The 26916-nt window shown below is 39.4% G+C and overlaps 1 protein-coding gene and 1 pseudogene across 3 annotated transcripts in view; both read left to right on the top strand.

The window, feature by feature from the left end:
* Positions 1 to 26916, top strand: part of TRANK1 (tetratricopeptide repeat and ankyrin repeat containing 1) — a 119257-nt gene that overhangs the window by 51154 nt on the left and 41187 nt on the right. For all 3 annotated transcript variants that reach the window (XM_055381224.2, XM_019024287.4, XM_063703690.1), the window contains exons 6-9: positions 1403 to 1486; positions 2081 to 2219; positions 4459 to 4590; positions 20978 to 21148. In XM_055381224.2, coding sequence (XP_055237199.2) covers positions 1403 to 1486; positions 2081 to 2219; positions 4459 to 4590; positions 20978 to 21148 — 526 coding nt within the window. The remainder of the gene's footprint in view (positions 1 to 1402; positions 1487 to 2080; positions 2220 to 4458; positions 4591 to 20977; positions 21149 to 26916) is intronic.
* LOC109026060 (chromobox protein homolog 3-like) lies at positions 13982 to 20451 on the top strand (annotated as a pseudogene).

Genomic DNA, 26916 nt, shown 5'->3' with positions numbered 1-26916 from the left:
ATTCTGTGATTCCAAGTGCTAGGGTAGATCTGTGAGCAGGAGGCCTTAGGCCTCATTAGCAGGAAGATAGTTTAATTTACTGCACTCAGGGAAAGAACCTTGTCCTCTTTTCCCAGTGTGGGGTGGACATGAATAGAGCTCCATGGCCTAGGCAGAGAATGAGAGAATGGGAGACAGGCAACTCCTAATAGATTATTATCCCAGCCAGTCAAGGGAGGGCCCAGGAATCCAGCCCAAGTGGCAGGTCCAACATCCTACCTGCAGTGAGGCTCTGGTAATTCCCAAATACTGCAGACAGAAGCATCTTTTAAAAGGCCAGCAATCTGCCCACTAGAAGGCTGAACTTATCATGTGGGGTTGAGTGTGGGCAGCGAGGCTTGTTTAGGGCAAAAAGTTAAGAATGGGCATCACAGAGGTTGCAGCAAGCTGAGATTGCACCACTGCACTCTAGCCAGGGCAACAAGAGTGAGACTCTGTCTCAAAAAAAAAAAAAAAGAATGGGTATCAATCTGAAAGAAACTAGAAGTGAGATGTGGCCATGGGCTCAGTTCCTGTGGTCCTAAGTCCACTGGCAAAAGCCATACATGAGAGAGGTTGGAGCTGAGACTGGGTCTCCAGTCATGGTCATAACAGAGCCGGGAATTCTTAGACCTGTTAGCATACCTGAATGATCTCAGTAGGGGCTTCTCAAGATGTGCTGTGAGACCTGTGAAAACTGGCTTAACTTCTCTGGGATTTAGTCTCTTCAGCAACTTTAGATAGGGTCAGTAGTTTAACAACTGGGTCTCTGAAAAGAAAAGGTCCCGATTTGTAGCATTTGCTAACTTTGGTAGTATAAATACTCTCACCATGGCCAATTTCCAGCTACTAATATGACATACAAGACTTGGAGTTAGGAGGAGATGTGCATCATCAACTCAGTAGCTGATAGGAGCTGGCTGCAGCAGACCATTGACAGGGTCTAATGGGCTCCAAGTACTTGGGGCTTTTAAAACGCTGATGTGCGGAATAATTGATTGGGATGGGATATTTCTAAAGGATTTGAGTCTTCCACTTGCTAAGCCTTAAGAACTTGGCAGGGAATTACTCTTTTTTTTTTTTTTTTAATCTCATTGCAACTATACTGTGAAATGCTACATGACATCATCTGCTCCTGTCCTCAGCAGGCTTTGAGGAAGTGCAGAGGGGCCTTAGTCCTTAGCAGGAACAGGAAGTTGGCTAGACAGAGACTTTAATTGTCACAGCAAATAGCTGAAAAACTTGGCAAGCACTTTAAAAAAAGACAAGGCTAGAGAGTGGTTTTTTTTAATTTGCTTGTTTTAAAGCTTAAAATAACTTTTTTGCTTTAATAACCTATGTGGAGAACATTATTATTCCAGCCTTTTCTGTCTTCTCCCACCAGTCATTTCTACTTCTGTCAGCAAAAAAAGACCGATTACCAAGAAATATTCATGTCCCAGAGTTATCACTGAAAAGTCTCTTTGAGGTAAGGTGATATATATATATATATATATATATATATATGTATGTATGTATGTATGTATGTATGTTTTGTTTTGTTTTGTTTTGTTTTGTTTTGTTTTGTTTTGAGACTGAGTCTCGCCCTTTCGCCCAGGCTGGAGTGCAGTGGCATGATAGCTCACTGTAACCTCCTCCTCCCGGGTTGAAGCAATTCTCCCTGCCTCAGCCTCCCGAATAGCTGGGATTACAGGTGCCTACCACAATGCCCAGCTAATTGTTGTATTTTTTGGTAAAGATGGGGTTTCGCCATGTTGGCCTGGCTGGTCTTGAACTCCTGACCTCAGGTGATCAGCCACCTTGGCCTCCCAAAGTGCTGGGATTATAGGCGTGAATCACTGCGCCTGGCCTCGCAAGGCGATTTCTTGAAACATACACTTCCTTGTGTCGGGTACTTTCTCCTTCATCTGCCTTACCACAAATTTGTTATTTATAATAATCCTAGGCTTGGACCACAGCTAATCCAAGTTTTACTGATTCCATACTTTATGGGTAAAGGAGTTTGAAGCTTCATATTGATTAGTGACTTCCGTAATTTGTCCTGTGTGTTTTTTTTCCCCAGAAATACGTTTTTATTGGACTTTATGAGAAGATGGAACAAGTGCCCAAGTTAGTCCAGTGGCTCATCTCCATTGGTGCAAGTGTTGAGACTATAGGACCGTATCCCCTTCATGCCCTCATGCGACTCTGTATCCAAGCCAGTGAGTCTTCTCCCAGTTTTCCACCCTCCAAGCTGCCCTTCCAGCCTAGTTCTGGAACTCTGTTGAGCTCAAGTGAAACTAGAATTAAGCCACTTGAATGCAGACCATTTGAATATTCAAATGATCTGATTATTCAAATGAATGAAGCAGCAGGAAAATAGTATCATTTTTATCTTTCCTGGCACCTAGTAGCTGCAGGAGGTCCAAACGGAAAGGATTCTGTGATTCTAGACAGATCCTGGCAGGAGGATGGAGCCCTGGGACCCATGGAAGGGACTTAGGACAGACAGCTGTTGCTGGGCAACACACCCAGGAGACCTGCGGAGTTTCCTCCTTCCGGCATAGGCAGCTTTGGTCTATTTCTCTCAGTTCATTTTCACTCTAGGGTTGACGGCTGTGTTGTGGGACACACAACACAGTCCCTTGGCTGGGGGTATCCCAAGGGAGACAGAGCTGTTGCTGATACAGTTTGGCTGTGCTTCTTTTAAAGGACTGCTATTTTCATGAAATTCTTTTTTAAGCTTCGCCATCTGGTTATAGGCTTTAACTTTAAAAATATTTTTATTTTATCATTAACACACACATATGCACACACTCACACTTTAGATAGAAGTTTGTTTTTCTTTCCAAGCACACGTGGCAGCACTGTGGGACATTCACCTATAGCATTTTAGTGCCAGAAAGGGCCAAGAGAACTTGTCTAGTCTACCTCTTGTAGGCTGTATCATCTCCCCAGGAATGGGGGTGTGGGAGGTGGCCATGGGCTTGAGGCCTGGGACCCCTGTCTTTGCTTTAGCCAGATTTGTCCTGGTGTTATTCATTTCATATAGTGGGGAATTTATAAGAGATTTTTTTTTGAGACTGAGTCTCACTCCATTGCCCAGGCTGGGGGAGTGCAGTGACGTGATATTGGCTCACTGCAGCCTTTGCCTCCCGGGTTCAGGCGATTCCCCTGCATCAGCCCCCTGAGTATCTGGGATTACAGGCGCCCGCCACCACACCTGGCTAATTTTTGTGCTTTTAGTAGACATGGGGTTTCACCGTGTTGGCCAGGCTGGTCTCAAACTCCTGATCTCAAGTGATCCACCCGCCTTAGCCTCCCAAAGTGCTGGGATTACAGGCGTGAGCCCCACCATGCCTGGCCAAGAGATTTTATTCTTACACAGAGATTGGTAGATAAAACATTTAAAAGTAAAGCCTGATTGAAAGCTACGTAATCTAATCCTCCCAGTTTCAAGTGAGGAAACTGGAATGCAGAGAAGCGTGGCTCTGGTTATGAATGTCATGATTCCCCATTGTGTCTACTTTTAAGTTAGTTCCTGTGATTATAGGTGGTATCAGTAAGATTGAGCCTTCAAAGTGGTACGTTTTAATCGTTGATTTGTTTCTCAGAGAACTCTGACATGGTGACAAATTGGCATCCAAAGAGTTGGCAGAGGTGCGTGGCTTTCCTAGATCTCAGGAACTCCAAGGAAGGAGTCTGGGAAAAGAATTCAATATATATGTCTTATTGATAGTAATGTAGTAGGGTAATCTTATCAGAGATACTGGCTTGATTATTAAAGTGGAGGCTGTTGTGCCTCACCCAGATCCTCTTTGCCACCAACCCCCTCACCCCCACCTGTTGTCAATGTTAGCTGCTAACAACCCACAGCTGGCCCCTTGGGCAGAGAGTTGCTCTTTGTCAACAGAAACCACTTCCCAGAGAGGTTCTCTCTGGACCTTGCCTCTCCCTGAGTGCATTCTGTAGCTCTTGATTGACTGACATGGGGATTCAAAAGGCCAGCCCCAGTGCCTCAAGGTGGCTCCAGGCTGTGGTGCATTCCTGCTGCAGGGCTGCTCATGAGGTCAGGCTGGAGTGACTCTACTAGGATCACTACCTTGCTTAGCTGCTTCCCCTACGTGTCCTGCCTCCCTTGCTCTCTCTCATGCTATCTCTCGCTCAGTCACATGTATAAGAATCCCTGTCTCAGGCTTCTAGGGAACCTGACCTACGATGATTATGGGTAGCTTTCTATAACTCATCCTCTCACTTGACAAATGCCTGTGTCTCCCCACACCTGTTTGTGGTGAGTGGAAACGTATGTTGGATTCCTCATTTGGTTACCTTAGTGTGGTCCACACTGACTTGCTTTGCTGATTTTCTTTCTTTCTTTTTAATCTATTGCTGCTGCACAAATTAACTTCGCTGACTTTCTGTATGTGGAAAACATTAGTAAGTCATTTTAATTCCCTTCAGGAGAAAACCATCTTTTCCGGTGGTTAATGGATCACAAGCCCGAGTGGAAAGGCCGCATTAACCAGAAGGATGGGGATGGCTGCACTGTCCTGCATGTTGTCGCTGCCCACTCCCCAGGATACCTTGTTAAGCGTGAGTAGTGGTATTACCCAGAGGGTGCGCTGTGGCTGGCTGGTGTCAGGCTTTGAGGACCCACACCACCGACTGCCTTGTTTTACCCATTCTATCCCTAGCTGGCTCAGAGGGCTAAACTTCCCCTTGAACTAAACTTGATTTTGGTGGGTGGGTGGGTAAGCTGTAATGCAGAAAGAAGGTGAGGTGAGAGAAGGAAGAATTGCTGGGCTTCAGGAGCTCTTTCACCTTGAAATGGCTTCTGTGGGGTTGAATCATTCAAGAACATGGGCTCCTGGCTGCCTTTGTTCCCTCCTTCATCACATGGTAACTCATTTTATTTTATGCCAAATCTGTGTTAGCTGCTAGAGAGGAATCGTGAACTGAACTGCACATGGTTCTGCCTTCATGGCACTTAGAATCTAACACAGGGATTGCATCTTCCCATACCTGCTGGGGTCAGACTAGGCACATGAGCGAGTGAGGCTGGCACATGCAAGGAAAAGCTGGTTCTTCTGACACCGGTGCACCATGTTAGCCTGGGAAGCAGGAAGGCTGTGTTCACTCTCTCAGAGCTCTCTGATGTCACTCATTTTTCTTGAAACTCTCAGACCCCTCAGTTTTTGCTTTCTGTTTGGGATAGAGAAGAACATACAGTGGACTGTCAGCCTCTGTGGAAGGGAGGTGACAGGGAGTGGTGAGGAGCTTGTGCCTCGTGCTGCTGCAGCCTGGAGCTGGTCATAGGAACCAGGCTGGGCTGTCATCTTCTCATGGCAAGAGATGTTGGACATCTGGATTTTTTTTGAGATGGAGTCTCACTCTGTCGCCCAGGCTGGAGTGCAGTGGCACAATCTTGGCTCACTGCAACCTCCGCTTCCCAGGTTCAAGGGATTCTCCTGCCTCAGCCTCTCCCGAGTAGTTGGGATTACAGGCAAACACCGCCATGCCCAGCTAATTTTTGTAACTTTAGTAGCTCTGTTGGCCGGGCTGTTCTTGAACTCCTGACCTCAAGTGATCCACCTGCCTCGGCCTCCCAAAGTACTGGGATACAGGCATGAGCTACCATGCCCGGCCACAAATCTGGATTTTTTAAAACTGTGAAATCTTGTGATTTTTCAGCTGTCTGCTCAGATTTAAACATGCCTGTGAACTAGAACCAGCCTGAAGGCCTCCTTTTGGGGACCTCTGGTCTGGTGGGTTACTCGTAGGAAACTGCAATTTCCTCTCTTCAGCATCTCTCAGGAGAAGCCCAGCGAGGCTTGTTTCTCTAATGTCATTCCCACTGAACTGGGACCTAGGAACCTATATCTAGGGAAACAAAGGAGAAGGGGTCTATGGATTTTTGAGCTTTATTGAAATATTATTCATATACTATATAATTTACCTGTTTAAAGTGTACAGTTAAATGCTTTTTGATCTATTCAGAGTTGAGCAAGTAACATCACAATACATTTTAGAACATTTTTATCCTAAAAAGAAACCCCACATCCATTAGCAGTCATTCCGTTTCTCCCATCTCCAAGCCCTAAGCAATCACCACTTTTTGTCTCTATGGATTTGCCTATTCTGGATATTTCATGTAACTGGAATCATAGAATATAAGGCCTTTTGTGACTGGCTTCTTTCACCAGCATATTTTCAAGGTTTATCCGTGTTGTAGAATGCATCAATACTTAATTCCTTTTTATTGCCAAATAATAGTGTATTGTATAAATATACCACATTTTGTTTATTCATTCTTCAGTTGATGGGCGTTTGGGTTGTTTCCACTTTCTGGCTATTATGAATAATGCTGCTGTAAATATTTGTGTACAGGGCATTTGTTTTCATTTTTCCCAACTAGATACCCAGGAGTAGAATTGCTGGATCATATGGTAACACTATGTTTAACCTTTTGAGGAACTGCCAGACTGTTTCCCAAAGTGGCTGTACCATTTTACAGTGCCACCAGCAGTGTATGACGATTCCAGCTTCTTCACATCCTAACCCTTGTTATTTATTATCTGTTCTTTTGATTTTTCTGTGTTTTAGTCCCTTCTCAAAGACAGTGATATTCTGGCAAACAACTAGCTCTTCAAGACAGAAGCTCAGAATTGTAGCATTTCTTGAGTTCCGTGGTATAATCAGGGGTGTCTGATCTTTTGGCTTCCCTGGGCCACATTGGAATAAGAATTGTCTTGGGCCACACATAAAATACAGTAACGCTAATGATGGCTGATGAGCTTAAAAATAAAAGAAGGTCCGTGCACAAATGTCACAATGTTTTAAGAAAATTTATGAATTTGTGTGGGCCATGGGTTGGACCAGCTTGGAAATACTCCCATGGTGGCATAATTCATGGTACCAATGTGATGTCATGCAACACAGAGTTGGGAAGAGATGTGTGGTGGGACGTTATTATATTTTATTTTTAGTATACAGATACATTTTAAGATAGATGTAAAGAAACCTCATCATAGATAATAGCAAAATGTAGTAAAAATTATTAGGAAGTGATGGGTTTTGTTTGTCATACAATTTTTTATTTTAATTTTTATCAACCAGCTTGCAACATTTCTGGACATTAAACAATTGGCTCTTGTGAACTGATATGAACTGGGTCTTAGCATACCACTGTGCTAAAGCTAACATTAGCCTAGCAATTTATGGTTAAAGAATGTGCCACACCAATCATTGTGCCCTCTTTACGTATCTCTACCTTGCAAATCTTCAATAAAAAAAGTAGTTCCTGTCTGACTCTTTGATTTACAAAAAACACATCTCCAGGTATCCTGACATCCATGTGGCATAGTGGCATGCGCCTGTAGTCCCAGCTACTCGGGAGGCTGAGGTAGGAGAATGGCTTGAACCCAGGAATCCAGTGAGCAGAGATTGCGCCACTGCACAACAGCCTGGGCAACAGAGCGAGACTCCGTCTCAAAAAAAAAAATCCAACAAAAAATGTAGGTGGAAGGAAGAAAAATTTTAAATCAACATTAATTAAAGACCATAGTAATACCTGTAGCTGTCAAGATCTACCTCAGCCTCCCAAGTAGCTGGGAGTACGGATGCATGCTGCTATGCCCGGCTAATTTATTGTATTTTTAGTAGAGATGGGGTTTCACCACGTTAGCCAGGATGGTCTCGATCTCCTGACCTTGTGATCCGCCAGCCTCAGCCTCCCAAAGTGCTGGGATTACAGGCATGAGCCACCGTGCCAGGCCATTTTTCTCTTTATTTTTTGTTTTGTACTGTCTTTGAAATCCAGCATGTTTCACTCTTTTCACCACACCTCATCATGCATTTCAAGTGCTCTATAGCCATATGTGGCTTACACTCTAAACTGTATGTGGCTTAGAATAACAATTTTATACTATTTCTTATAAACACAGAAACCCTTCCAACTTTCTGAAAGTTGGGAGGATAAAACGTAAAGTAAAGAGAGGGCTGGCTGGGTGTGGTGGCTCATGCCTGTAATCCTAGCACTTTGGGGGAGGCTAAGGTGGGTGGATCACTTGAGACCAGAAATTTGAGACCAGCCTGGGTCACATGGCAAAATTAACTGGGAGTGGTGGTGGGCACCTGTAGTCCCAGTTACTTGGGAGGCTGAGGCAGGAGAATCGCTTGAACTTGGGAGGCGGAGGTTGAAGTGAGCTAAGATTGTGCCACTGCATTCCAGCCTGGGCAACAGAGCAAGTACTTGTCTCAAAAAACAAACAAACAAACAAAAAACAACAACAACAAAAAAAGGAGGGCCTTTTCTTCCTTCAATTAGAGATGTCAACATAGGCTGCCACTATGACCTCCAACGAATGAGGCTTCTCAACTCTCACAGGCTCCTTCTTCTTCTGCTTTCTCCCATACCCTCTTCATCTTCTTTTTCATCAGGGAATATTTTTAAAAATGTTTTATTTTGAACTAATTTTAGACTTATAGAAAAGTTACAAAAATGGTTCAGAGATTTTCTGTACTCCCCTCACCCAGCCTCCTCATAAAGTTAGCATGTTATATAATCAAAGTTTAGGCCAGCACAGTGCCTCCTGCCTGTAATCCCAGCACTATGGGAGGCCAAGATAGGAGGATCACTTGAACCCAGGAGTTCGAGACCAGCCTGGGCAACATAGTGAGAGCCTGTCTCTATAAAAATAAACATAAAAAAATTAGCTGGGTGTGGTGGCACAGGCCTGTAGTCCTAGCTACTCAGGAGGCTGAGATGGGAAGATGGCTTGAGCCCAGGAGTTCGAGCCTGCAGTGAACTACGATCGTGCTACTGCATTCAGCCCAGTCAGTTGACTGAGACCCTGTCTCTAAAAAATAATATACAGACCTCATATGAGTTTCACTAGCTTTTTCACTAACATACCTTTTCTGTTACAGGATCCCACATTGCATTTAGTTTTCATGTCTCCTTAGTGTTCTGTAGTCTGTGACCATTCCTCAGTCTTTCCTTGCCTTTTGTTACCTTGACCCTTTCAGAGAGTAGTAGTCAGTTATTTGGTAGACTATCTATCAATTTTGGTTTGTTTGATATTTTGTTATGACTGGAATGAAGTTACGTGTTTTTGGTGAGAATATTACAGAAATGATTTTGTATCCTCAGTGAATCGTACCAAGGGGTTCATGATGTCAATACTTCTTATCATGTTAACCTTGATTATTTGATTATTTGTTAACCTTGATTATTTGTGATGTGTGGGGCTTCTCCACCGTAAAATTACTATCTTTTCTTTTGTAGTTAATGAGTATCTTGGAGGGGATACTTTGAAACTGCATATACCCTGTTTCTTCTCAAACTTCTGCCCACCAATTTTGGTATCCATTGGTAGATCTTGACAGCTACAGGTATTACTATGGTCTTCGATTAACGTTAATTTAAGATTTTTCTTCCTTCTGTCTACATTTATTGTTTGAAATTTTTTTTTTTTTTCTGAGACAGAGTCTTGTTCTGTCACCAGGCTGGAGTGCAGTGGCGCGATCTCGGCTCACTGCAGCCTCCGCCTCCCGGGTTCAAGCGATTCTCCTGTCTCAGCCTCATGAGTAGCTGGGATTACAGGTGTGTGCCACCATGCTCAGCTAATTTTTGTGTTTTTAGTAGAGACAGGGTTTCACCATGTTGGCCAGGGTGGTCTCAATCTCTTGGCCTCACGTGATTCACCTGCCTGGGCCTCCCAAAGTGCTGTGATCACAGGCGTGAGCCACTATGCCTGGCGTATTGCTTGGAATTCTTATGTAATGAAGAGCTGTTCCTTCTCCCGGTATATTCAATTATTTAATGATTTCAGTATGGACTCGGATGTTTATTTTATTCTATGGGATAAAATCCAATGCTTTGATTATTTATTTTGTTGCTAACGTTGCTCCAGCTTTAGCCATAAGGCCCTCCTTCAGACTGGCTCAAGTCCCCTTGAGCACTTCCTTCCTTTCAGACACCACAAGGTGTTCATATTGCGTGGTCCCTGTCCCAGCCCTGGAATCAACCACTTCTCTAAGGATCCCTGGTTCATATTGGAGAATGTTAGAGGAAACAAGATCTGGTACTAGGTATGCCATTGCGAAGCGGAATGTCATTGTTTCTAGGACTTTTTGGCAGATAAGAGCTAGGACATACATGTATGTGCACTAACCGATGATACTACATCCGTATTATTGTATCTCTCTGCATATGTCTATGTTAAAAACCATGAGTTTATACTGATATCTCTGATTCCAGTCCAAACACCATGATCATTCAGCCCTTTTTATTTGTAATATTGTTCATCTACAATATATTTACCTATTCAGTCTATGAATTTCAGACTAGGTAACCCATAATACCTCTGTGAGAAACACATTTACTGACTAGATTTATATTCACTTTATGTTCATTTATATTCAGTGTTTTTTGTCTTTAGTCTTAGAGCATCCTGTTAAGATACTGGTAGTTCTTTTCTTTCCCACTCCCTTTACCATGGTTTTGTTAGTAATTTGTAGGACACTCAAACTCATTTTTTTAGTGTTTGTATTCCATTTTAGGATTTGCCCCACATCCTGTTTGATTTTGTTTATATTTTGGGTATATGAAGGGCATGTGAAATATTACCATGGTTCTGGGAGTCAGACCTTTACAAAAGATAGGCTTAGAGAAATGTCACTTCCTTCTCATCCTTGCACCCTGGCCATTTCCATTTCCTCCTCCTTTCTGCCGCCTGCCCATCCAGCCTTATAGATAATCAGTTTCTTTAATTTCAGGCCTATTATTTCTGGATTTCTTTTGCAGCAATGAACACACACATGCTATTTTCTTATAGCTCCCTTTTTTTTTTTTTTTTTTGCATGAAGAGTTACATTATATAGATACTCTTTGGCACTTTTTCTTTTTTCTTTCTTCTCTTTTCTTTTCTCTGCGTTTTTTTTTTTTTTTTTTTTTTTTTTTTGAGACAGGGTCTTACTCTATCACCCAGTCTGGAATGCAGTGGTGCAGTCTTGGCTCACTGCAGCCTCACCCACCCGGGCTCAAGCGATCCTACCACCTCAGCCTCCTGAGTAGCTAAGACTAGACATGTGCTACCATGCCCCACTATTTTTTTTGTTGTTGTTGTTGGTAGAGACAGAGTTTTGCCATGTTTTCCAGGTTGGTCTCAAACTCCTGGGCTCAAGTGATCTGCCTGCCTTGGTCTCACAAAATGCTGAGATTACAGGCATGAGCCATTGCACCTTGCCTGATTTTTTTCACTGAGAGTGTGTCCTGGAAATCACTCCATATTAATTCATGTGTATAAATGCTTATGTAGTTTTGTTAGATATTATCAACTTTTCATCTAGGAGAGGGTTGTACCAATTTGCGTTACCACCGACAATGTATGAGGGTGCTTCTCTCACAACAGTCTCACCAGTAGAATTTGTTGTCTTATTTTAAAAGGTTTTCTGGTCCAATAGGTGAGAATTGTTTTTCCAGTATCGTTTTAATTTGCATTTCTCTAATTATGTGTGAGGTTGAACTTTTTAGAATGTGTTTAAGAATCATTTTAATATCTTTTACTATGAATTATATGTTCATGTCTCTTTCCCATTTTTCTTTATGGTTTTTGGTCCTTTGTCCTCAATTTTTGAGAATTCTTTGCTCGTTAGCTCTTGTCTGTGGTATATATTGCAATTATTTTCTCCCGGTTTGTCAGTTGTCTTCTGACTTTGTTGTTTTTTGTCATGCAATTTGGTTTTCTTTTTATGTAGTCAGATTTATCAATCTATTGTTTATTGCCCCCAGATTTGGAGTTACAAAGTCTTTCCTTACACCAAAGTTAAAGAAGAATTCACCCGTATTTTCTTCAGGTGCCTGTAGTGTTTCATTTTTTTACATTTAGATTCTTGGTCCATTGTAGTTTATTATAAGAATCTAGCTTTACTTTTTTTTCCAGATAATTACCTATTTGTCTCTGCACTATTTATTTAAAAGTCTGTCTTGGCCGGGCGCGGTGGCTCACGCCTGTAATTCCAGCACTTTGGGAGGCCGAGGCGGGCGGATCACGAGGTCAGGAGATCGAGACCAAGGTGAAACCCCGTCTCTACTAAAAATACAAAAAAATTAGCCGGGCGTAGTGGCGGGCGCCTGTAGTCCCAGCTACTCGGGAGGCTGAGGCAGGAGAATGGCGTGAACCCGGGAGGCGGAGCTTGCAGTGAGCCGAGATCGCGCCACTGCAGTCCAGCCTGGGTGACAGAGCGAGACTCCGTCTCAAAAAAAAAAAAAAAAAAAAAAAAAAAAGTCTGTCTTAACCTCAGTAATTGGAGATGTCACTAATGCTGAACTTTCTGTTCTATTCTGTTTATCTCTTTGCCTATTCATGTGTTGTAGGCGTCTTTGAATCACCTTTCTAAAAACCAGTTTAAAAATTTTAGATACACTTTATACCCACCAGGATGACTAAAATAAAAAAAGATAACAACAAATGTTGACAAGGAAGTGGAAAACTTGGATCCTTCATACATTGCTGGTGGGTAAGAAAAATGGTGCATCTGCTTTGGAAAACAGTTTGACAGTTGCTCAGAAAGTTAAACAATTACCATAAGACCAAATCTGTCACTCATAGGTATATACCAGGAGAAGGTAAACATGCCCAAATAAGAACTTGTACATGATTATTAATACCAGCATTATTCATAATAGCCAGAAAAGTGGAAACAACCCAAATCTCTATCAACTGAGGAATGGATAAACAAAATATGCCATATCCATACAAGGGAATATTATTCAACCATAAAAAGGAAGTACTGATACATGCTACAACATGGACGAAGATTGCGTTATGCTAGGTGAAAGAAGCAGACAAAAAAGACCACGTGTTGTGTGATTCCATTGATATGAAATGTCCGGAATAAGGAAATCCCTAGAGACGGAAAGTAGATTACTGGTTGCCAGGGGTTTGGGAAGGGGAGTAGAGAATGACCTAATGTGTATGAGATTTATTTTAGGGGTGATGAAAATGTTCTGGAATTGGACAGTGGTGATGGTTGTACAACTTCATAAATATACTAAAACTAATTAAATTATATAGTTTATATTTATTTATTTATTTTTGAGAGAGATTCTCCTTGTGTTGCCCAGGCTGGAGTGCAGTGATGTGATCTCGGCTTACTGTAGCCTCTGCCTCCTGGGTTCAAGCGATTCTCCTGCCTCAGCCTCCCAAGTAGCTGAGACTACAGGCATGTGCCACCATGCTTGGCTAATTTTGTTTTTTTTTTGAGATGGACTCTCGCTCTGTCACCCAGGCTGGAGTGCAGCGGTGTGATCTCTGCTCACTGCAAGCTCTGCCTCCTGGGTTCACGCCATTCTCCTGCCTCAGCCTCCCGAGTATCTGGGACCACAGGCGCATGCCACCACGCCTGGCTAATTTTTGTATTTTTAGGAGAGATGGGGTTTTACCATGTTGGCCAGTTTGGTCTTGAACTCCTGAGCTCAGGTGATCTGCCCTCCTCGGCCTCCCAAAGTCCTGGGATTACAGGCGTGAGCTACCACACCTGGGCAAATAATACACTTTAAAAGAATGAATTTTATGTTATATGAGCTGTATCTCAATGGAAAAAATATTTTAAACGGGAAAAATATTGAAAGTTCATGTTTTTGATAAAAAAAAGTTCATTGGATGTGGCTTGAATTTAAGGTGCACAGGGTTGCAGATGCCACAGACCCATGACCCAGAACAGCTGAGAGGCAGTGAATAGTGGCTCTTCAAGTCTGCAATGAGAAAATGGCCTCCAATTAGGGGAACATCACACACCGGGTACTGTTGTGGGGTGGGGGGAGGGGGGAGGGATAGCATTAGGTGATATACCTAATGCTAAATGACGAGTTAATGGGTGCAGCACACAACATGGCACATGTATACATATGTAACAAACCTGCACGTTGTGCACATGTGCCCTAAAACTTAAAGTATAATAATAATAATAAAAAAAGAAAATGGCCTCCAATTAAACTATATTGCAAACAAGGGGAAAGAAACAGAATGGAAAGAGTAAAAAAGTTGGAGAATTTGTGGTGGAAAAAGTAGTAGATTGATGTGTAGTGAAAGGGAAAGTGGACTATTTCCTCAAGTGGAAGGGATTTACAGATGCTACAGACCTACAGATGGAAGAACGTCATGATACAATGCTTGGTTAGCTGAAGAAAATTTAGATTCTCCAGAGTTAATTGAAGCATTTATTAATTCCCAAATTAAGTAAAGAAAAGGAATTACAAAATACTTTATCTCACAGTAAATCTGATGAGAGCAAATCAAAGAAGGAAAGAGATGCTGCTGAGAAACCAAGAGGGCTTGCTAGAGGTCTTAATCCTGAAAGAATAATTGGTGCCACAGACAGCAGTGGAGAATCGATGTTTCTCATGAGATGGAAAGACTCAAATGAGGCCAACTTGATGCTGGCAAAAGAGACAAGTGTGAAGTGTCCTTAAATTGTAATTGCTTTTTATGAAGAAAGACTAACTTGGCATTCTCGTCCAGAAGATGATGTTAGTAACTGTTCACATTGTTTTATATATATATTATGTTTATATATATTTATATATTTGTATATGTTTATATATTTATATATATTTATATTTATATATTTATATATATTTATATTTATATATTTATATATATTTATATATTTATATATATTTGTATATATATTTATATATTTATATATATTTGTATATAAATTTATATATTTATATGTATTTATATATTTATATATATTTATTTATTTATATATTTATTTATTTGTATATATTTATATGTATTTATATATGTATTTGTATATTTATATATTTATATATATTTATATATTTATATATATTTATATATTTATATATATTTATATATTTATATATGTATTTATATATATTTATATATTTATATATTTATATATTTATATATTTTTATATATTTATATATATTTATATATTTATATATTTATGTATATTATATATTTATATATATTTATGTATATATATATTTATATATATTTATGTATATATATTTATATATATTTATGTATATTTATATATTTATATATTTATATATATTTATGTATATTTATATATTTATATATATTTATGTATATTTATATATTTATATATTTATATGTATTTATGTATATTTATATATTTATTTATATTTTTGTATATTTATATATTTATATATATTTATGTGTATTTATATATTTATATATTTATATATTTATATATAGATATATATTGATACATATTGATATATATTGATATATATTGATACATATTGATATATATTGATATATATTGATACATATTGATATATATTGATATATAGATACATATTGATATAGATTGATATATATTGATACATATTGATATAGATTGATATATATTGATACATATTGATATAGATTGATATATAGATACATATTCATATAGATTGATATATAGATATATATTTATACATTTATATATTTATATATATTTATACATTTATATGTATTTGTATATATTTATACATTTATATGTATTTGTATATTTATACATTTATATATGTGTATATATTTATACATTTATATATGTGTATATATTTATACATTTATATATGTGTATATATTTATACATTTATACATATTTGTATATATTTATATATATTTATATAGATATATTTATACAAAATCTGGATCTTGGTTTTTTATTTACTAGTGTGAAGAAATAACTACATTCTAATGAAAATCAAGTTTGATATGTTCATTTTGAAGTGGTATTGGGAGAGTTGTTGCGTTTGTTGTTGTTTTTTTTCATCAATAGTACTGGTTACTTTGAACAAAGAAACAAAAGCTCTCTGTAGTTGCTTCCTTTATCAGTAAAGAACATTCAATACCATGGTATATTATTTCCTCTGCAGTAAGGAACAGATTTTCTAAATGTTGGGGAAAATTCTCATAGTCATTAATCGTAAATTGACTTCTCGTAAGCCTAAGGATCATTCTGGTTGTTTTGTTTTTGTGTACGTATATATAAAATGCATATGTAAATAGTTTTCTTTCTTTTTTTTTTTAAACAATTGCCAAAACAAAAGTCACAAGTAAGCCCATGTTTCTAATATGCCATCATTCTGAGCAATGTAAGAGATAAATCACTTCCAGGTAAACTGAAAATTTTCCTGAAGCCATGTGTATTAAGTGAAATAAATGATTCTAATTAATCAGACAATTTAAATTGATAATTTAAAAGCATTTATATCTAAAAATGCAATGGTTTGTTAGCAAAATTCCTTAAAGAAAAATTTTATTGTTGCCAACAACCCAGCAGCCTCCCTATCCAGATGAGGAAACTAGGAAAATCCTAGTACGTTTTAATTAAACAAGACAGTTAAATGGGCATTTAAAAAGATTCTTTTAGTGAGCCATTTCTTTTCTTTCTTTTTTTTTTTTGAACTTTCATTTTAGGTTTGGGGGGGTACTTTTGCAGGTTTATTATATAGGTAAACTGCATGTCATAGGGGTTTTGTGTGAAGATCATTTCATCACCTGGGTAATACGTATAGTACCTGATAAGTGTTTTTTCTGATCCTCTCCCTCCTTACACCCTCCACCCTCAAGTAGGCCCTAGTGTCTGTTGTTTCCCTCCTGGTATCCAAGTATTCTAGTTGTGTAGCCCTCACTTACAGGTAAGAACATGTAAGTTGAAATCCCTGTTGCTACATTGACTAAAAGGTCATGATTCATGGACTATCTAAGACGTTGCTCACGGAAACTAATCAGATGGTTAGAGATGTTGGTAGTTTAGGACCTGCAGCTGTAAATGAGTGAACAAAGTCTTGTAATCTAAAGCAGCGGTCCCCAACCTTTTTGGCACCAGGGACTGGTTTTGTGCAAGACGATTTTTCCACAGATGGTGGGGTATAGTTGGGGGTGGGAGAAGAGGATGGTTTTGGGCTGAAACTGTTCCACCTGAGATTGCCAGGCATTAGTTAGATTCTCAAGAGTGGCAACATATGTCCTAGATCCCTCACATGCGTAGTTCACAACAGGGTTGCACTCCTATAAGAATCTAATGCTGCTGCTTATCTGACAGGAGGCGGAGCTCAGGCAGTGATGCTCGCTGTCCTCTGCACACCTCCTACTGTGAGGCCTGCTTCCTAACAGGCCACAGACCAGCACCTGTCCACAGCTGGGGGGGTTGGGAACCCCTGATCTAAACTATTGACTCGCATGTTTTTTCTTTACCTCAACTTATTCCTTACATGTAGGCTCAGTCTTTTCAGTATTTGTTTTACTGGTTCAGCAGAAGCCAGGAAAAACAACTTTGTATTAATCAGAATGTTATCCAACTGTATATTGTTTATTATTTAAAATACTGGTGAACGATGGTCAATAAATAGTTTTATATTCCTTTAAAAAATTCAGACACTTTCAAAGAATGTGATAAAAAGTAAATCTCTTTCTACAAAATCAACTACTAAAACACTTTTTTTGTGAGTCTTGCTAGTAATATATATGTATAATGCCAGTTTTTTCCCTTTTAAATATAAATGTAGGTACACTGTACATTCTGTTCAGCAACTTGCTTTCTTCACTGAACAATGTATCTTAGTCATCTTTCCCTAATAGTATCTGCATAGCAGTTTCATTTTTTTAACAACTCATACTAATAGATGGTTAAATGTATTTTAGTTCATTTTGCAATTGAAAACAAGGCTTGGAGACCATTCTTTTACATACATGTTTGTGAATCAGTGGGGTTGTATCTATAGGATGATTTCCTTGTTAAGAAATTTCTTGTTTGAAGGAACTGTACATGTTATTTATTTGGATATATTTTAATTTTATTTAAATTTTAAATATATTAAAAAATCAAAAGGTACAAAATGTATACATCAAGAGTCTATTCTACTCTGTCCATTAGGCACCAAGGAATGAATGTTACTAACATCTTACATTTTTTTCTGCAAATATTTTATGATGTACAAGTAAAAGCATATATGTTTAAGATGTGCTAGCTTATTGGTATGCATTTGGATTTTGAAAGCTATTGCTAACTTAAACCCCAGAAATGTTGCCTGAACACTGGGTTTATTATCTCCTTCTTAAGTATTTTTTGGTACATAGAGAATCAAGAACTTTCCAGATTATTTAAGTTGGCCTAAATTTTAAACCCATTTGAAAAAAATTGCAGTGTCAGTTGGGCCTTAGAAATCTTCAGCTTTGTTTGTAATTTGGTGGGTGCTTGTTGTTACAATGGTCTCATTGGCTCTGGTGCATAGAGATTTCAGAGGCTCAGGAACTCACCAGAGCTGGGCAGCAGCAGAACCCAAGTCTAGATATGGTTAGCTCCTGAAATTGAAGGAGTGAGGTTGGATCATTGCATCTGTCTTGGTTAGAAGCTACACTCAAACTGGTTTAGGCAGGAAAGAGAATTTATTGTCTCATGTGACTGAAGACTCCAGAGTTTGGTTCAGGTGCTTGCTTCAAAGCTGTCTTCATGAGTCTGTCTTGCCTTTTACTCCGTTGTGTGAAGAAATAACTATGTTCTAATGAAAATCAAGTTTGATATGTTCATTCTGAAAGTGGTGTTGGGAGAGTTGTTGGGTTTGTTTTCATCAGTAGCAGTTTGTGGTTATTTCTTCTTTCTGTTAGTTTCGTTTTTAGACAGGCTGTCTTTCAGTTAAGGCCACCAGAACCTTCAGGCTTACTTTCTGCCAAGTTGTCAATCTCAGTCAAAGAGGATACCTCCTCCCAACAGTTCAGTACAAGTCCTCCTAGTGTGTCTTAGTGACCTGACTTTGGTCACATGTCCTCCCTATGAACCAATCAGTCACTAGAGCCAGAAGAATGGAATGATCTGATTGGCAAGGCCCTGGCCAGCATTTAGCCTCTGGAAGAGGGTATGGGACAGAGCTAGAAGAACAGAATGATCTGAATGGCCAGATCCTGGTTAAGTGTTAGCCCCTGGACCTGGGCGTTGGTGAAATGGTAGAGAATGTGGTTGTCACAGGAGTGTGTGTCAGTCCGTCTGGTGTTCACACCATCAAATCTGGTAAGGCTGAGAGAGAGGAGGTGCTGTCTCAAAGGAAAACTGGGTGGTTCTCAGAAAAAGGGAGAATGGATACTGACCAGACAAAAAAATAAGTCTTATTTGTTGGTGGTTTTCGAATTTTGCTTCCTTATCCCCCCTTAAAGAATTTTGAAAACCTGTGTACCTCTCTGCATGTATTTAAGTTGACATCTGGAATTTTGTATAATTTTGTACACATGGATATTTTAAAATAAAACTGTTATTTCACTTCTTTACTTGTATTTAATAGAATGGAAATGATGTCCTCCCAACATTTCTGTGATTGTAAGGCTCTAAGCGTTACTTTTTTTCTGGATTGAATTATTCCTAATTATCAATATGGAGCTTATCAAAACAACATAAATATAGTGAAATTTCTATAATTGTTAAACATAAAAATAAAATTCTGGGGGGAAGTAGGTAGGGGATGGATTATGTAGTGCCTTTTAAAAGACGTTTTGCAGGTATCAGTTAGTTTTAATTGTCCTTTGGGTTGATACCCTGGAGGTTAGGAGTTTTTACCCCCTTTGGGGCAGTATACTATAGTTATGCCATGTCACCATACACTTAGTGGCTTGAAACAACACCCATTTATTATACGTCAGTAGAGTGACATGATGTGACTGAGTTTTCTGCTCAGTGTCTTGCAAGGCTGAAGGTGTTGGCTTTGACTATGTTCTCATCTGGAGTTCTGGGCCTGCTTTTAAGCTCACATGGTTGTGGAAGAATCCAGTTCTTTGCCATCATTGGATTGAGATCCCAGTTTCTCTGCCGGTTATTAGCTAGAGGCTGCTCTGGTTATTAGCCAGAGGCTGCTCTTGACTTCTGCAGGCCACACACATTCCTTGTCCTGCCTCTTGTATCTTCAAAACCAGCAGAGGAGTATTTCTTGTGTATCAAATCCCTGTCATACTCTGAATCTCTGACCTCTAGAACTTTGACTGTTAGGACTCATGTGATTAGGTCAGGCCTCTCTGGATAATCTCCCTATATTAAGATAAACTGATTTGGGACCTTTGTTTCATTTGCAAAGTTTCATCACAGCAGCACCTAGGCTAGTATTTGATTGAATAACTGGGAAAAAGTGTGGATGCACAGCAGGTCAGAAATCTTGGGGGCTTAGAATTCTGCCTACCACAGTGAGATTCTCGATGGGTGGGAAATATGACTTAATTCTTTTTTTTTTTTTTGGTAAAGTGGGAGAAGTGCAGTTGCCTTCTCAGGAGGTGAATTTTAGGAAAGCTTACATATGGAAGTTGGAGATTAGGCATTGAGTCATTTAACTCTCTGTGCCCATTTAAGTCTTTGTGTACCCCCAGGGATATACCTGTTTCATTCCGCAAACAGTTGCATCTGTGACCACAGACATACGTTGATGCTTGGCAAATGGATACATCAGAGCAGCAAATGGAGTTGGCATCCAGGGAGCTGGGGCTAGGAGGGTGGTAACAGTGACAACAAAACAGCCCCTGATGCCAAAGCAATCACCGCTTTCATGTCCTGTCTCCAGGCAGACTTTTCTCCTGGAAGAATATTTTGTTTCCTCCCTAGGGAATAAAGAAATCTGAAGTCACAGCTTGATGTTATCCTTACAGCTGTAACTGTTGCTTAGTAACCAGATTCCCCCTTTCCTTGCTTGTTACCAAGGAGAGGGGAGAAAGGTAGAGAGGAGCGCACTTCTGAACCTCTTGAAAGCTATTGTCCTTCCCACTCTACAAAGAACTCCTTGCTTCAGGGAGTTGGGTGGACTACCTGAGGCTAGCAGTGCAGGCTCCACAAACAGAAGACCCTAGTCCTCTTGCCCTGGGCTGCTTGGGAGGAGACTGAGAAGAAGAGCACTCATGGGGACATCTTATGGAAGGAACCATGACAAACCCCCCTTCTCATTTTGGCCTGCCCTAGGACAAACAGAGGATGTGCAGATGCTCCTGCGCTTTGGGGCAGATCCCACTTTGCTGGATCGACAGTCTCGGTCTGTTGTGGATGTCCTGAAGAGGAATAAGAACTTCAAAGCCATCGAGAAAATCAACAGTCACTTGGAAAAGCTAGCTACGTGTTCTAAGGACCTATCAGGTACAGCTTCCAGTGTATTAACTTTTGTGGGGGATAAAACTGGTTCTGTGACATTAGATACAAATCAGTTTATCTCTTTTTGGTATATATATATATATACACACACACATATATATATGGAAGTGAGACCTACCAATCTTTGGAAAACTTGTTTGCTTTTTTTTTTTTTTTTTTAAAGGTAGAATGAGATAGCTCTTATTTAGAGAGATGCTATGACATTCTGGGAACTTTTTCAAGTCCACCTTTGGACAGTGTGGGTGATTTTTTTTTCCCATGCATGCACACAGCAAAAAAAGGAAAAAAATTAGACAGAATATGAGATAACAAAATCAAGTCTATTCCTTAGAAACAATTATGGCCAACAATTTAAAATACACATACATCTCTATTTCTTGGTTTATCAATTTTGGACAGCATCTGCTGACAAGACCGTGTAAAAGATGAAGTGCTTGGCTGTGTCAGTCCTATTTGTTGGGTTGTTTAGTAATGCTGTGTGTATCATTTATATTCTATTTCTTAACTCTAAGTTTTTCATGCTGCATCTACAGATTGATTCTAAAAATTGCAAATTAGTGAATGACATTTGCATGGTAGTACAATTATGTAAATGTTACTCTTTCTACAACTAGTAACATGGGCAGACCTATAGAAAGGAATCGCCAAATGTCCTGAAAACTTTGCTCTTTAAATGTGATACTCTTTAAGCATCTCAGTTTAATGAAACATGTATATATTTTTATACTTCTTGTAGTTCTTGCACTCATACATGACTCCTATGGCTACTGTTATCCACACAGATTTCCTCCTTGATATGTTGGAGTACTTGGTCAAGTAAGTTTTTCATGGAGGAGGCATAGATAGTAGACTTACAGAATTTTTGAAAATGTCTTTCTTTTACCCTGATATTGATGGATAATTTGTCTGAATATAGGCATTGTATTTCATCAATCGTAAGTTACACTCCCCCCTGCCTCCCAGCAATTTTAACATCTTTGAAATGGGAATGTGTTTTATAATCAGTGACATGTCATAGTTTAATGGCAGTCTTTTCTGGTATGTTCATCGATATCTATGGTATTTTAGTTTTATGAAATATACTGTAAAACCTTGTTCCTCACAATGTATAAATTATTTCATTATCTTCTAGCTCCCATTGCTACTGACAGAAGTCTGATGTCAGTCTCATTTTTTCCCCCTCTAGAATTTTCTCTGTCCTCGGAGTCCTGAAATTTCCCTAGTATGTATCTAGATATGGGTCCTTCCTCATTCTTCTGGCTTGGCACCTGTTGGCCCCTTGCATTCTGTTTTCTTAGCTCAGGGGAATTATCTTCTATTATTTTGTTCCCATCCAAGTCTCTTTTCTCTTTGCCACTGCTATTAAATGGATGAGCTTCTTGAATTTATAATATATGTCTCTGTACCTTTCCCTACTAGTCTCTATCTCCTTTTCTCTTCCCAGATCTTTAAATTCATCTAAAGCTTCTCCTTTTATAATTTATCTTGTCCATTGCTGCATTTTTTAATTTGGAAAATTATAGTTTTAATTTCTAGAACTCTTTTGATTGTTTCTTATCTATAGCAGCTTATTCATGTTTTATATTTGCCACATCTTCTTGAATTGCATTTAAAAAAGCAAATAATTTTTTTTTAAAAAAACTTTCTCCTTCTCTGAATTATTAATGTTACTTTCGGGGTTAGTTGACTCATTTTCTTTTTTTTTGAGATGAAGTCTCGCTCTGTTGCCCAGGCTGGGGTGCAGTGATGCAATCTCAGCTCGTTGCAACCTCCCATCTCCCAGGTTCAAGTGATTCTCCTGCCTCAGCCTCCCAAGTCATTGGGATTACAGGCATGTACCACCACACCCGGCTACTTTTTGTATTTTTAGTAGAGACTGGATTTCATCATGTTGGCCAGGCTGATCTCGAACTCCTGACTTCAAGTGATCTACCTGCCTTGGCCTCCCAAAGTGCTGGGATTATAGGCATGAGCCACCATGCCCAGCCTGACTCATTTCTTGCTTCTCTTTTGTGCTGTTCATTTTCCCTAATTATCTTCTGATCTTTGGATGGTTTGTATGTATGACTGAAGGACTAGATTGATTAATACTTAATAGTTTGTAAGCATTTATTTCCTGCAGTTATTTAAATGTGCTCCCCTAGAAACACTCCCTCTCTTGAATGTGCAAGTGGGCAGCAAATTGCAGGCAACCTGTAGAGGGCATGTGTTGGGGTGGGAGATAGTCTGTCAGGCTGCAGATTATTGCAATTGCCAGAGTGAGAAAAGTTTTATGTGAGGGAGATTGAAGCTGCTTTTTAAACACTTCTCCCTTGACTCCATTTCCCCATTTATGTTTTAATTTTTATTTATTTATTTTAAAGATGTCATTTCTATGAGATTGTGAGAACAAGGAGAGAGGGGTAGAGCCCTCTTTTTATTTTTTTCCTTTTCATGGGTGTTCTTTTAAAGCTTTGACATATCATGTTTAGTTTTTAAATGACCTCATGTTTTTAGGAATACTAATTTCTTCTGTGAGGTAGTATAATGTGTAGGTCATTGTGGAATGCTTTTTGAGAGCTTGTGCATATCATCTCAGTTTCAGAATGGTTTCCATGATTTGAGAAACTCCAAGTAGCCAAACAGGTCAGTGAATTTTCAGGCTTTAAAATAATGGCAAAAGAAGAACCACTGGTTAGTGGTAGAAAATGGCTGACTTGTTTGCAATATATATATATATATAATTATTATTATTTTTTTAAGAGACGGGGTTTCACTTGTCACCCAGGCTGTAGTGCAGTGGCACGATCTCGGCTCACTGCAACCTCCACCTCCCGGGTTCAAGCGTTTCTCCTGCCTCCGCCTCCTGAGTAGCTGGGATTACAGGTGTGCACCACCACACCCAGCTAATTTTTGTATTATTAGTAGGGACGGGGTTTCAGCGTGTTGGCCAGGCTGGTCTTGATCTGCTGACCTCAGGTGATCGCTTGCCTTCGCCTCCCAAAGTGCTGGGATTACAGATGTGAGCCACTGCACTCAGCCTGCAAATTTTATATTTTATTAATTTTAATCTCAGTTCTTAGAATACTGTGTATGTTCTATTTAGTGTTAAAGTCTTTGGCCTAAGTCATTCATGTTGGTTTAGTTTTTAAGGTTTTAGTTTTTTTTTTTTTTTTTTAGTTTCCTTGTATAATACAATCCTTGAATATCTGTTAATCCTCAAAATGCCTTGTCTTCTGAGGCAAGGTTCTTGCTCTCGCTTCTCTTCTCTTTCCTTCATCAGTTAAATGTGACCTGGGTTTGGAACCAAGAGAAGAGACTCAGTAGAATCTCAGTGTGTCCCCTTTTCACTCATTAGAATTCACCTGTACTTGCTTGGCAGAAAAGCATGCATGAGAGGACTGTGCATCGTTCCAAGCTTGCCATTTGGCTTACCAGGTAGCCTGTGATGGTAGTGGGTGCAGTCAAGCCTAAAGCCTTCCATACTCAATGGTAAACTTGTTGGATGTTTGATTTCTGTAAAGTTTTCCAGACCATTAGTCACAAAGATTTTCTTGCCATGCTAGAGGAATATTGAAAGACTATAGAGAAACATGAGTGAAAGGAACTAGTAAAAAAAAATCTCTAAAGAGGAGAAGTTAATCAGGAAGGGCTGGCAAGGTGGAGTTGTATATTTCCCAAAATATTCTAGGCAGTGGAACTCTCTCTCTCTCTCTTTTTTTTTTTTTTTGAAACAGAGTTTTGCCCTTGTTGCCCAGGCTGGAGTGCAATGGCAGAATCTCTGCCCACTGCAACCTCCGTCTCCCGGGTCCAAGCGATTCTCCTGCCTCAGCCTCCCACGTAGGTGGGATTACAGGCATGCATCACCATGCCCGGCTAATTTTGTATTTTTTGTAGAGATGGGGTTTCGCTGTGTTGGTCAGACTGGTCTCCAACTCCTGACCTCAGGTGATCCACTCCCTTCAGCCTCCTAAAGTGCTGTGATTATAGGCGTGAGCCACCACTCCTGGCGCAGCAGTAGAACTTGTGGAGAAGCCTAAATAAAGCCTATGTGAACTCTATAGGTGATGATCTTTGAATGAAATTATATATTGAATATCACTGTTCCTTTATACATCCAGAGAGTTGTGTAGAGGTACATGCACACATTTTGTTTCTAAGATTTTACTGATGGCACAAAGTTTAAAACCTAAGGTGGGGCTGGGGGATCTTTCTAGACTAGGTCCATGAAGCATAATTTTCCTAGATGGTGGAAATGTCCTACACCTATTCTGTCTGATATGATAGCCACTCATCACATGTGACTGTTGAGCAGTTGAAATGTGTGTGGCTTATGCATCTGAAGAACCAGAAATTTCATTTTATTTAATTAACTGTAATTTTATGTAAGTTAGTGGCCATGTATGGGATAATGTAGCTTTAGACTTTAGCTCCCAGAAGGTGTTTCTATCCAGAAAGTAGTTGAAGAGACTGGGAGAATCAAAGGAGGAGGCCCAGGGCCATGGGAATGAAGGAGGATCTACTTTGTTTTTATGGACCTTAATCCTTCCCCATCCTAATCCATTAAAGGGACAGATGGAAGCATTGTCTTTAGGAAGAGCTGCTGCTAGGGAGCTGTATCTGTGCCTAACATTTGTTTTTTGCAGCTATGGTCCTGAGCACAATAACATTAGGATATGAGTTGTTTTACATCCAGATGAATGAACATTCCAATTTACAGACCACGATGAAAGATACTTTCTCCCTTGACTCTTCCTCAAGTTTGCTGTACCCCATTTTGCTGATAACAGTGGTCCTTATCTCTTAGGATGGGGCTGCTTTTGGCATCTAGGTGAGAAATAAAGGGTCTTGCTAAAGATTTCTGCTGTTCTCTAAACCAGTGTTTCTCCATCTTAACATGTACATGAATCATTTGGGAGCCTGCTAAAATGCACGTTTTGATTCAGCAGGTTCAGGGCAGGACCTGAGATTCTGTATTTCTCACTAGCTGCCAGGGCAAGCCAGGGACCACTTTGAGGAGCAAGGCTTTAGTCCTAAACAGTCAAGATTACAGAGTGGTCTTTATCCAGTTTTCATAGCCACCACCAGATGGCAGCATGTCCACTTTCTCTACCTGCTGTTGCTGCTCAGCTCTTTCCTTGGGACCAAGAAGCGCAAGATTGGAGCCTTTGTTTTTCTCACAGTTTTTGTGATCTTCTCTCTGATTTACTAGTTCTTGAGCTTTTCAAGTCAGCTTACATCAGGCCTCTGAATCCTTATCTTTCTGGTCCTCCAGTGGGGAGCCAGCTGCTTTCTGCTGTGCTCAGCACCAGGACAGTGCCTGTTTTCAGTAAATGCAGGCATAGGGTATTGACTTAAAGGATGTCTGTCATACTTCTTCCTTTTTATAAAACCAATCTTTTTATATACTTAGAAAATTTATGAAATGTAGAAAAGAAACTATTAATTATCTGTAATCGTACCTGCCAGAAAAAAATTAATGTGTTTGTGATTTGGTCATTTAGTCTTATTCCATGCATTTTTAGTTATATATTTATATTTTCTTTTATAAAATGCGATGAGAATGTAAATTTAAATTGATAAAAATGTATGTAATAAAACCTAACACTTTTGCTTTTTAAACCTGATAAAAAGATTTTGGAGAAAAATGAAATCTCCTTTTGAAATAATTTATTTCTATTTTCTATTACTTCTGACTATGGTTGCAACTTCAGAAGAGCTTTTTAATTTTTAATTTCAAATCTGTGTGTATACACAGTAAGTCATCACTTAAC

The sequence above is a fragment of the Gorilla gorilla genome, chromosome 2 (genome assembly GCF_029281585.2).
Source record: "Gorilla gorilla gorilla isolate KB3781 chromosome 2, NHGRI_mGorGor1-v2.1_pri, whole genome shotgun sequence".
Lineage (NCBI taxonomy): Eukaryota > Metazoa > Chordata > Mammalia > Primates > Hominidae > Gorilla > Gorilla gorilla.
This window is presented reverse-complemented; position numbering and strand designations above follow the sequence as displayed.